Genomic DNA, 12,443 nt, shown 5'->3' with positions numbered 1-12,443 from the left:
ATCTGCAAAGAGAAAAAAAGAAAACTACTCAAAAATTTTCTATTTTTATATTATTTATTCAGGCAATGTCTAATAATCACGACTACAATTCATATTAGGTATTCAATTTTTATTAAAAACTGAAATAACACTTTACAGAATATATAAAATATTCCAGTTAACAGGATGACGGTCTATTAAAACATGACTTTTTAAAATAGAAAATTGAACAGTTACATTTTTAATGAAAAATTACAAATATAGTTATTTATTTACTACAACAATGAAATGTATAATAAAAGAATGAAATTAAGGTAACTGGACAAAGTGTCTAAAAAATCAGCCATGTGACGTCAAAAATGCGGGATTATCTAACTCTCTTTAAGAGGTTTTCATCCCCACTTCTCCTCTCATCTCCATTATTTCTATGACGACACATGGCTGATTTTTGATACACGCTGTTCAGTTACAAATTAAATGATGGTTAATGTGTTTAATCGTTACCACTGTTGAGGATGGCCTCGTTATGGCCAGCCATGGACATACGCAGATACATGGCAGCATCGTTCTCCTTGGTGTACCAGCCCTGAATATAATAACATTGATTTTCATGTAAAGGGGTAGTTGCATGAAGTACATTTCAGAAAACAGATTGCAAGCCTAGCTACAAACATATATAATTTTGTATTACAATAAATAACAAACAGTTAGAAATCACTAAATTAGTCAAAGCCCGTACTGACCTTATAATCTTGGTTAAGTGATTGAACCCTGCGGACTTCCTTCATCAGAAAGTAGAGTTCATTCTTCCTCTGCTTTTCCCAAACACTGAATTAAAAGGGTGTTAATAGTCAGTAGGGTTGGAAATCCAATTCCGGGATCCGGAATCCAACCAATTTTTAGCCAATTTTGGAATCCGAATCCAAATCCGGAATCCTTTTTTAATAGCGGATTCGGATTCTTAATTAGTAGGCTAAAATTAGCGTCTTGAGTTTCTTCTTTCAACTCCGCCTTTTTGAAGGCAAAGATTATCATTATTATTTATAATATCTTTATAAAATTTGGTTCTATTCTCGGAAGTGAATTTTAGAGAACACCAAGAAAATTAATTTTTAAGACATATGTACTACTATATGTAGCACTTAAATTTTTTAATTTAAAAAGCCTTAAAAAATATTGTTAGAATCCGGAATCCGCCAAAAATAAGAATCCGGAATCCGCGGGATTCCGCCTTTTTTTGGACGGATTCTTTTAAGAATCCGAATCCGGTCCAAAATTTTGACGGATTGCCATCCCTAATAGTCAGAGATCTGAAATTTTCAACTATTTATCTTAAGTAAAAGCCGAGATAGACGCCGAGAAAAAGGCTCTAGGGGCACTTGATTGGGGAGAGTTGAATCCCAAAACACATATTTTAAAGGGGACTATCCACGAACAAGAGCAAGTGATTCTAAGCACCTTCCAGCAATGATCTATAGTAATTTTTTGGTGAATATACTAGGTTTATGTTTATTATTTGGTTTGTCGGTTAAAAAGTTAGGTTTCACCATGGTTTTATATGATATAAACTTTGAAATGTTAAGCATTTTTAATGTAATATCATAAAATGCTTTGTTGAGTTCAAGAGACAAAATAGAATAACACGGCAGAAAAGCATCAATTGCTGTGAATTGCAAAAGCACATTAATTGACTGTTTGAAATAATAGTATTTACCAACTCTTTTTCTTAATATACATTAAAAAAAATAATATACTTTTGTGTCAAGGCTTTAAAACAACAGTTTGAACTCATCAAAACATTTGATGATATTGCACAAAAAAATATATTTCAAAGTTTTTTCATATAAAACCATGGTGAAACCTAACTTTTTAGTCCATAAACCAAATATTAAACATAAACCTAGTACATTCACTAAACAAATACTATGGATCAATTCTGGAAGGTGCTTAGAATCACTTGCTCTTGTTCGTGGATACTCCCCTTTAGATTTAAAAAAAATTATTTTAGTTTTTAAAAAATATATTTTTTTTTTTTTGGGGGGGGGGGGTAATTTATTCCTAGGGGCGATTTCTCTTGGGAGGATAGTGGTACCCTCCTCCCAAATAGTTATAAAACTTCCCGGGATCTTAGAGAAGCTACCCTGTCAAAGAGAACCCGTTCGGTTCAGCGGTTAGTGAGATCCTTCGTTACAAACAGACAGGCAGACATCTTTCTACTACTTTAGAAACTAAAAAAAACTTACTCAGCAATGTTCATCTCGTAGCGCTGTTGAGTCCCGCGGTAAACATTTTTAACCATCCATCTACAAATAAAACATAAGAATCAATTTGATGCAAACAATATTAATTCTTACTTAGAACTTGTCTTGAAAATCTATCAGTTCATAGAGGAAAATTATTAGTTATTTCTCGCATAGTATTATATACAGCTTTCCGCGGATATTAAATGTATAATTATAAGATTAAAACCAGTTTTTTAGCCCCGAGATGCCGAAGGCATGGGCTAAAAACTGGCTTTAATCTTATGGTTGTACATTTTTATACTTGAATAAAACTGGATATAATACGATGCTAGACATAGTTTTTTTTCGTATGGATGAGTACCGGATCTAATCCACCAGATATTAATCGGTTTCGAATGAATACGGGGATAAAAAAAAAACTATTAGAAATCATATTTTTGGTCACTCGGGACTAACAAAACTGATTTTTTTTATTTTAATATCCGCGGAAAGCTGTAGGTCATTGATACATTGTGGTTTTAAATGTAAAATGGCAAACCTTGTAATAGGACTCTTATAGTATTCATATTCCTCTGGTTCATATCCTAATTAGACACAAAATTCAATTCAAAGTCATTTTATACTTCTAGTACAAAAATTACAGGATATCTAGGAGTGATGACTGTCTCTTTGTACTGAAGAATCTCGCTAACTGCTGAACCGATATGGTTCTCCTTTACATTGTACCTTCTTAAGAGTCCTGTGAAGGTTTATAAATATTTTAGGGAAGGTTACCACAACCCTCCAAAGAGAAATCGCCCCTAGAAAAATATGCTCTCACCCCCCTCATTTCTTTATAAAAATAGTTTCTTTCTAAAACCCCCTCAAGTGCCCCTAGAGGCCTAACAGCTAGTTACTTTTATCTGAAAGATCATCATATCAAGTTTGGAATTGAATTTTCCTTCTGGGATGGGTTTGAGGACAGCCTGGCCGACCATCAGGTTGCTGGCAATGATTAGAGCTCCCAGGGGGATAGCGCCCAGCATGATATAAAAGTGCATGTAGTCCTTGAACTTTTCATAGTTCCATCTAAAAAAAAAAAAAAAATAAGTATCTAAGAAGTCAGGGACCTAAAAGGATACGACAATGGCTGATAAATTGATATACATCCCCAATAATAATATACATTACCACATCTGTAGATAACAATTAGTGGTTGAAACGTTTGGACACTCAACTAAATGAACCAATCAAAATTCGGTAAAAGTTCCAAAGGTTGTTAATGTTAAGCCAACGAATAAGATAACGTTATTATAAGACTTTGGGGACTAGTGTTGTGTAATAAACAGTCCAATGTCAACTCTCTCCTTAAAGGGGGATGTGGAAAATAACCATTTGGGCAGGGGGGGGGGGTTTACTCGAGAACCCTTAGAGCTAGAGGGAGCAAATTTTGGATATAAGCTTCTATGGGGCCAAAGTTACTTTTAAAATTATCGTCGACCCCCCACCCCCCCCCCCCCCCCCAATTTTTTTTTTTTTTGGGGGGGGGGCGGGTGGATTATACTATAGGATGTTTCTCATAAACGACTTGAGATAAATGGAGCAAACCTTGGGATACAAGTTTTGTAGGCCTATATTTGATTTTAGAATTATCGTTGACCACCCACCCACCCCAAAACCCCTAATTTGGGGGGGGGGGGGCGGGTGAATTATACTATAGGGTGTTTCTCATAAACGACTTGAGATAAATGGAGCAAACCTTAGGATAAAAGTTTTGTAGGCCTATATTTGATTTTAGAATTTTCGTTGACCACCCACCCACCCCAAAAACCCCTAATTTGGGGGGGGGGGGCGGGTGAATTATACTATAGGGTGTTTCTCATAAACGACTTGAGATAAATGGAGCAAACCTTAGGATACAAGTTTTGTAGGCCTATATTTGATTTTATAATTATCGTTGACCACCCACTCATCCCCAAACCCCTAATCTTTTTTTTTGGGGGGGGGGGGCGGGTGGATTATACTATAGGGTGTTTCTCATAAACGACTTGCAGCAATTTTATTTTGGGTGCTACTCCCTTAGTTTTAGAGATAATTGGATGAAATCTTTTGGGCTGGGTCACTAATTACCCCAACTATTGGTATCTTTAAAAAAAAGGGCTGCGAGACCGCCGCTCCCGCCGCCCGCCGCCATTTACCGCCGCCACCAAAAATATTTTTTTTATTGCATTTCTCGCTGAATTAGGCAATTTGGAATCATTTGAGACCATGTTATTTTTTTCTAAAATTTTTCGCCTTACAAGCAACCCTGCGGGGGATTAAGTCATTTTTTTCAAATTCTCGAAAAAAATAACATGGTCTCAAATGATTCCAAATTGCCTAATTCGGCGAGAAATGCAATAAAATTTTTTTTTTTTTTGTGGCAGCTGTAAACGGCTGCGGGCAGCGGGAGCGGCGGTCCCGCCGCCGTTTTTTTTAAAAGATACCAATAGTTGGGGTAATTAGTGACCCAGCCCAAAAGATTTCATCCAATTATCTCTAAAACTAAGGGAGAAGCACCCAAAATAAAAGTCGAAACAAAATTGTAAGTAAAGTGGGGGGGGGGGGAAATGTGGTGACTCGTCACACGACATACAAGCAATTTTATTTTGGGTACTACGACCTTAGTTTTAGAGATAATTGGATGAAATCTTTTGGGCTGGGTCACTAATTACCCCAACTACTGGTATCTTTAAAAAAAACGGCTGCGTGACCGCCGCTCCCGCCGCCATTTACCGCCGCCACCAAAAAATTTTTTTTTATTGCATTTCTCGCCGAATTAGGCAATTTGGAATCATTTGAGACAATGTTATTTTTTTCTAAAATTTTTCGCCTTACAAGCAACCCTGTGGGGGATTTAGTCATTTTTTTCAAATTCTCGAAAAAAATAACATGGTCTCAAATGATTCCAAATTGCCTAATTCAGCGAGAAATGCAATAAAAATTTTTTTGTGGCAGCTGTAAACGGCGGCGGGAGCGGCGGTCCCGCCGCCGTTTTTTTTAAAAGATACCAATAGTTGGGGTAATTAGTGACGCAGCCCAAAAGATTTCATCCAATTATCTCTAAAACTAAGGGAGTAGCACCCAAAATAAAAGTCGAAACAAAATTGTAAGTAAAGGGGGGGGGGGAAATGTGGTGACTCGTCACACGACATACCAGCAATTTTATTTTGGGTGCTACGACCTTAGTTTTAGAGATAATTGGATGAAATCTTTTGGGCTGGGTCACTAATTACCCCAACTACTGGTATCTTTAAAAAAAATGGCTGCGAGACCGCCGCTCCCGCCGCCCGCCGCCATTTACCGCCGCCACAAAAAAAAATTTTTTTATTGCATTTCTCGCTGAATTAGGCAATTTGGAATCATTTGAGACCATGTTATTTTTTTTAAAAAATTTTCGCCTTACAAGCAACACTGCGGGGGATTTAGTCATTTTTTCAAATTCTCGAAAAAAATAACATGGTCTCAAATGATTCCAAATTGCCTAATTCGGCGAGAAATGCAATAAAAATTTTTTTTTTTGTGGCGGCTGTAAACGGCTGCGCCGTTTTTTTTTAAAAGATACCAATAGTTGGGATAATTTGTGACCCAGCCCAAAAGATTTCATCCAATTATCTCTAAAACTAAGGGAGTAGCACCCAAAATAAAAGTCGAAACAAAATTGTAAGTAAAGGGGGGGGGGGGGAAATGTGGTGACTCGTCACACGACATACCAGCAATTTTATTTTGGGTGCTACGACCTTAGTTTTAGAGATAATTGGATGAAATCTTTTGGGCTGGGTCACTAATTACCTCAACTACTGGTATCTTTAAAAAAACGGCTGCGAGACCGCCGCTCCCGCCGCCCGCCGCCATTTACCGCCGCCACCAAAAAAAATTTTTTTATTGCATTTCTCGCTGAATTAGGCAATTTGGAATCATTTGAGACCATGTTATTTTTTTTAAAAAATTTTCGCCTTACAAGCAACCCTGCAGGGGATTTAGTCATTTTTTTCAAATTCTCGAAAAAAATAACATAGTCTCAAATGATTCCAAATTGCCTAATTCGGCGAGAAATGCAATAAAAAAATTTTTTTTCGTGGCGGCTGTAAACGGCTGTGGGCGGCGGGAGCGGCGGTCCCGCCGCCGTTTTTTTTAAAAGATACCAATAGTTGGGGTAATTAGTGACCCAGCCCAAAAGATTTCACCCAATTATCTCTAAAACTAAGGGAGTAGCACCCAAAATAAAAGTCGAAACAAAATTGTAAGTAAAGGGGGGGGGGGGAAATGTGGTGACTTGTCACACGACATACCAGCAATTTTATTTTGGGTGCTACAACCTTAGTTTTAGAGAAAATTGGATGAAATCTTTTGGGCTGGGTCACTAATTACCCCAACTACTGGTATCTTTAAAAAAAACTGCTGTGTGACTGCCGCTCCCGCCGCCATTTACCGCTGCCACCAAAAAAATTTTTTTATTGCATTTCTCGCCGAATTAGGCAATTTTGAATTATTTGAGACCATGTTATTTTTTTCAAAAATTTTCCGCCTTACAAGCAACCCTGTGGGGGATTTAGTCATTTTTTTCAAATTCTCAAAATAAATAACATGGTCTCAAATGATTCCAAATTGCCTAATTCAGCGAGAAATGCAATAAAATTTTTTTTTTTTGTGGCGGCTGTAAACGGCGGCGGTCGGCGGGAGCGGCGGTCCCGCCGCCGTTTTTTTTTTAAATATACCAATAGTTGGGGTAATTAGTGACCCAGCCCAAAAGATTTCATCCAATTATCTCTAAAACTAAGGGAGTAGCACCCAAAATAAAAGTTGAAACAAAGGGGGCGGTCATTTTCTAGTAAATTCCGTAAAGGTGTGTGTGTTATAAGGCCTAAAAATAGTAGTACAACGATAAGGTGCTCCCTATTGTTCTATTCAATAGGGAATACAAATATATAGAGCACCTTATCGTTCTACTACTATTTTTAGGCCTTATAACACACACACCTTTACGGAATTTACTAGAAAATGACCTCCCCCATTGTGAGTAAAGGGGGGGGGGGGGGGGGGGAAATGTGGTGACTCGTCACACGACATACCAGCAATTTTATTTTGGGTGCTACGACCTTAGTTTTAGAGATAATTGGATGAAATCTTTTGGGCTGGGTCACTAATTACCCTAACTACTGGTATCTTTAAAAAAAACGGCTGCGTGACCGCCGCTCACGCCGCCCCCCCGCTATTTACCGCCGCCACCAAAAAATTGCATTTCTCGCCGAATTAGGCAATTTGGAATCATTTGAGACCATGTTATTTTTTTCAAAAATTTTTCGCCTTCCAAGCAACCCTGCGGGGGATTTAGTCATTTTTTTCAAATTCTCAAAAAAAATAACATGGTCTCAAATGATTCCAAATTGCCTAATTCAGCGAGAAATGCAATAAAAAAATTTTTTTTGGTTGCAGCTGTAAACGGCGGCGGGCGGCGGGAACGGCGGTCCCGCCGCCGTTTTTTTTAAAAGATACCAATAGTTGGGGTAATTAGTGACCCAGCCCAAAAGATTTCATCCATTTATCTCTAAAACTAAGGGAGTAGCACCCAAAATAAAAGTCGAAACAAAATTGTAAGTAAAGGGGGGGGGGGGAAATGTGGTGACTTGTCACATGACATACCAGCAATTTTATTTTGGGTGCTACTCCCTTAGTTTTAGAGATAATTGTATGAAATCTTTTGGGCTGGGTCACTAATTACCCCAACTATTGGTATCTTTAAAAAAAACGGCGGCGGGACCGCCGCTCCCGCCGCCCGTCGCCATTTACTGCCGCCACCAAAAAATTGCATTTCTCGCCGAATTAGGCAATTTGGAATCATTTGAGACCATGTTATTTTTTTCAAAAATTTTTCGCCTTACAAGCAACCCTGCGGGGGATTAAGTCATTTTTTTCAAATTCTCGAAAAAAATAACATGGTCTCAAATGATTCCAAATTTGCCTAATTCGGCGAGAAATGCAATAAAAAAATTTTTTTTGGTGGCGGCGGTAAATGGCGGCGGGCGGCGGGAGCGGCGGTCACGCAGCCGTTTTTTTAAAGATACCAGTAGTTAGGGTAATTAGTGACCCAGCCCAAAAGATTTCATCCAATTATCTCTAAAACTAAGGTCGTAGCACCCAAAATAAAATTGCTGGTATGTCGTGTGACGAGTCACCACATTTCCCCCCCCCCCTTTACTTACAATTTTGTTTCGACTTTTATTTTGGGTGCTACTCCCTTAGTTTTAGAGATAATTGGATGAAATCTTTTGGGCTGGGTCACTAATTACCCCAACTATTGGTATCTTTTTAAAAAAACGGCGGCGGGACCGCCGCTCCCGCCGCCCGCAGCCGTTTACAGCCGCCATAAAAAAAAATTTTTTATTGCATTTCTCGCCGAATTATGCAATTTTGGAATCATTTGAGACCATGTTATTTTTTTCGAGAATTTGAAAAAAATGACTAAATCCCCCGCAAGGTTGCTTGTAAGGCGAAAAATTTTAGAAAAAAATAACATGGTCTCAAATGATTCCATATGCCTAATTCAGCGAGAAATGCAATAAAAAAATTTTTTTGGTGGCGGCGGTAAATGGCGGCGGGCGGCGGGAGCGGCGGTCTCGCAGCCGTTTTTTTAAAGATACCAATAGTTGGGGTAATTAGTGACCCAGCCCAAAAGATTTCATCCAATTATCTCTAAAACTAAGGGAGTAGCACCCAAAATAAAATTGCTGCAAGTCGTTTATGAGAAACACCCTATAGTATAATCCACCCGCCCCCCCCAAAAAAAAAATTAGGGGTTTGGGGGTGAGTGGGTGGTCAACGATAATTATAAAATCAAATATAGGCCTACAAAACTTGTATCCTAAGGTTTGCTCCATTTATCTCAAGTCGTTTATGAGAAACACCCCATAGTATAATTCACCCGCCCACTCCCCCCCCCCCAAATTAGGGGTTTTGGGGTGGTAGGGTGGTCAACGAAAATTCTAAAATCAAATATAGGCCTACAAAACTTGTATCCTAAGGTTTGCTCCATTTATCTCAAGTCGTTTATGAGAAACACCCTATAGTATAATTCACCCGCCCCCCCCCCCCAAATTAGGGGTTTTGGGGTGGGTGGGTGGTCAACGATAATTCTAAAATCAAATATAGGCCTACAAAACTTGTATCCCAAGGTTTGCTCCATTTATCTCAAGTCGTTTATGAGAAACATCCTATAGTATAATCCACCCGCCCCCCCCCCAAAAAAAAAAAATTTGGGGGGGGGGGGGTGGGGGGTCGACGATAATTTTAAAAGTAACTTTGGCCCCATAGAAGCTTATATCCAAAATTAGCTCCCTCTAGCTCTAAGGGTTCTCGAGTAAACCCCCCCCCCCCCCTGCCCAAATGGTTATTTTCCACATCCCCCTTTTATCTCATCGCTATACACGGGAACAATATTGTCAAATGTCAAATATTACAATAATTTATTTAAGAGTGGGGGGGTACGGGATGACGGAATGTAACGTACCTGCTGGGTCTGTTCTCGATGGGGCCGCCAATACCGCCTCCATGCCTGACCTGCTTCACCATGACCTGGCGAAGGTTGGACAACCTGGACAGAACCGCCATCCTGATGATGTCTGAAAAAGTACAGGGAATATTTTCAGGCACATGGTTTAGGTTTAGTTCATACATAAGATGAAAAATATAATGCGAAATTACAATGTTTTAATTTTGGGGGATACTTAATCTGAACAAAATCATATCCCCCTCTATGTTTCATATTTACATGTATGGAGCATGAATTTATAAACCTGAGAAAAAATATCAAATATTTCTCAAGTTAACTTGCATAACAATAAAATTGCAAATAATAAACAATAAGAATGAATTTTCATGTAGCTATCAAGCCGTTTCATAACATTTTACTAAATTCAGCCAAATCACCACAAGTTGGTTGTGAATCGAAAATCACAATGTTGCTATCAAACGGGACAACAAAAATAACAGCCAAGATTTTTAATTTAAGTTTAAGAGAACAACTTAGAATATGCCTTTGAAGGCAGAATATTTTTTTTTAAATTAGGAGAAAATAGTATTCATTTTTAAATTTCGAAGTTGTTCAACTAAAAAGATTAACTGGTAATTATAGATAGAAAGGTTTGTAGAATCTCTTTCACCTAGGATAGATATGTGATGAAAGTGTCCCGCCCTGGAAAAATGTTTCTACTCCTCAAGGCCTTTCATGGGAGCACCATGAAGCCCTAGTTCTGATTCAATAAATTTCAGGTCTTTTTGCAGATTTTCAAAACTTTGCAGTGCTTGTGTGGTCGCAATTTTTGCATTACAAAAGAAATATTTTGCAGGGGTCATTTTTTTACATAAATCAACCACATTGGAAGCAAAAATTTATAAAAAAAATTTCAGGGCGGGACACTTTAATGTATGAATATTTGTTCTTATGGCATTTATTAGAAATTAGATAGAACATTATTTATCCATAAAGTCTTTGGCTTCATTGATCTTTGCTGCCAGGTAGGGGCTGCCCCCGCGGTCTGGGTGGTTCAGGATCATGATACGTTTGTGCGCTTCGCGGATTTTCTTCACATTCGCAGTCGGGCTTACTCCTGTTTTACGGAATTGTTAGTAACATGCTATTAAGGCAAAGAGAGAGAGAGAGAGTGGACAATTGGCTATTTATTACATTAACAGTAGTCCCCAAAGTTTAATAATAACGTTTTTTATTTGTTGGCTAAACAACTTCGGGGACTTTAGTTGAGAGTTAAACCAATTCAATTACTAATTTTAATCTAAAGAAGGGGTAATTTTGTGTATCATCATTGGGGATGTACATTATTTCATTTGCAATTGTCTTATCCCTTTAGACCCCTGCTAAAAAGGACAATTATGTCTATATAGGTTATGCAGTAATACAGGTAGGGAGGGAACATGGGACTGGAAATTAATAATAATGGTTTTCATTATATAGAGCTGGATCTTTAAATCATTTCAGTGGTGAGCACATCATTTTATGAAATGCCGCGCTATGATTGGCTGAAATTCGGCGCAACCCCGATCTGGCTCACCACTAAAATAATTCAAAGATCCAGCTTAGCTCAATTTTTTTATACCTATATAAAATCTTGATTGGATTGGCTGATCCAAACATTTAAACCAATAATTTCAATCTACAAAAAAAGGGGTATAGTCCCTTTTGTAACATCGCACCTTATGGGGCAATTCTTCGTATTTTTCACAGTAGCTTTTCTCCTATTTCTAGCCCCTGCAGGGTGCTCTAACCCCGTGGGGCAATCACCTAACCCAATATAACCTAACCTAAAATAACCTATAAAAAGCATACATTAGTTTGTCGTCCATTGTATTTTTTCTATATTAAAATAAAGAAACTCAATAAAGCTATGGATAAAAACTGCAAAGTAGAATCTAGACTGTCTGTAGAATATGTATTTTAAAAGCAAAAAAATCATTAATGGACAAACCGACAAAGTGAGTTACAGAGCAGAAGTTTAGTTAGAAAATCAACAATTTTTATAATAATAATCTAAGTTTTTATGTCTTTAAACATTAACAACAGACATACGAACAAATCAATGTATAAACTAGATACGCACATATGCCTTATGAAAATGTATTAAAAATTTCAGCTGTTCATCTCAAATAGCAGCCGAGAAAATCATATTTTCCCCATAGCGTTCCTTCCAATGAAGGACGAACAGACGGAGAGACAATGTTAATTACAGAGTAGCTTCGCTACTAACATAACTTAATGCATGTTATAAAAAATTGCCTAAAATAAGCGCAGCCTCTCTCTTGTTCATTTTGGGATCGAAGCCACCCTTGTAATATTTGGAGTTTGCCCATGACTCACTGTCCAGCTTGGGCATGGTGGGCATTGTCTTCATTGCTTCCTCCATCTTTTGCGCCATCTAAAAATATTAAATCTATAAATACTTTATGGATCTAAAACTTTTGGGAACAAACTACCAGTGTTCAAATATTTTAACCAATAATTTTAATATTCTAAGGGGTAATTATGTTTATCATAAAATTTCAGACAGACAAACATGATGATTTTTAAATTATCTCTGCTTTTTTCATACCTGCGGCATTGAGCGCACAGCATAGCGGCCGGCAAATCCTACAGCTGCCATACCAAGGCCCGCCATTATTAGGGAGCCTCCCATTTTTATTTTTTATATTTAG

The 12,443-nt window shown here is 37.8% G+C and overlaps 2 protein-coding genes across 2 annotated transcripts; both read right to left on the bottom strand.

Annotated features, from left to right (window-relative positions):
* Window position 1: 1 nt before the first annotated feature.
* Window positions 2-10,287, bottom strand: ND-SGDH (NADH dehydrogenase (ubiquinone) SGDH subunit). The gene is made up of 6 exons (XM_080174928.1): window positions 9,748-10,287; window positions 3,165-3,290; window positions 2,761-2,808; window positions 2,223-2,282; window positions 723-807; window positions 2-565 (listed from the first exon to the last, which is right to left on the bottom strand). The coding sequence occupies exons 1-6, from the start codon at window positions 9,912-9,914 to the stop codon at window positions 473-475; spliced, it is 579 nt and encodes a 192-aa protein (XP_080031054.1). The 5' UTR covers window positions 9,915-10,287; the 3' UTR covers window positions 2-472.
* A 422-nt stretch (window positions 10,288-10,709) lies between these two features.
* On the bottom strand, window positions 10,710-12,406 carry LOC145330413 (mitochondrial import inner membrane translocase subunit TIM14). The gene is made up of 3 exons (XM_080175050.1): window positions 12,341-12,406; window positions 12,028-12,166; window positions 10,710-10,846 (listed from the first exon to the last, which is right to left on the bottom strand). Exons 1-3 carry the CDS (start codon window positions 12,404-12,406, stop codon window positions 10,710-10,712), a joined length of 342 nt encoding a protein of 113 aa, XP_080031176.1.
* Between the last annotated feature and the right edge of the window lie 37 nt (window positions 12,407-12,443).

This window comes from Acartia tonsa, chromosome 10 (genome assembly GCF_053477335.1).
Source record: "Acartia tonsa isolate MP-2025a chromosome 10, ASM5347733v1, whole genome shotgun sequence".
In the NCBI taxonomy this organism is placed as follows: Eukaryota; Metazoa; Arthropoda; class Copepoda; order Calanoida; family Acartiidae; genus Acartia; species Acartia tonsa.
This window is presented reverse-complemented; position numbering and strand designations above follow the sequence as displayed.

Coding starts and splice junctions, on each gene's coding strand:
- ND-SGDH (XM_080174928.1), bottom strand. CDS start 9,914: ATGTATGAACTAAACCTAAACCATGTGCCTGAAAATATTCCCTGTACT. Junction 3,291..9,747: donor ATCGAGAACAGACCCAGCAG/GTACGTTACATT, acceptor TTTTTTTTTTAG/ATGGAACTATGAAAAGTTCA. Junction 2,809..3,164: donor GTCCTCAAACCCATCCCAGA/AGGAAAATTCAA, acceptor TTGTGTCTAATT/AGGATATGAACCAGAGGAAT.
- LOC145330413 (XM_080175050.1), bottom strand. CDS start 12,406: ATGGCGGGCCTTGGTATGGCAGCTGTAGGATTTGCCGGCCGCTATGCT. Junction 12,167..12,340: donor CTGTGCGCTCAATGCCGCAG/GTATGAAAAAAG, acceptor TAATATTTTTAG/ATGGCGCAAAAGATGGAGGA. Junction 10,847..12,027: donor AGAGGCTGCGCTTATTTTAG/GCAATTTTTTAT, acceptor TCCGTAAAACAG/GAGTAAGCCCGACTGCGAAT.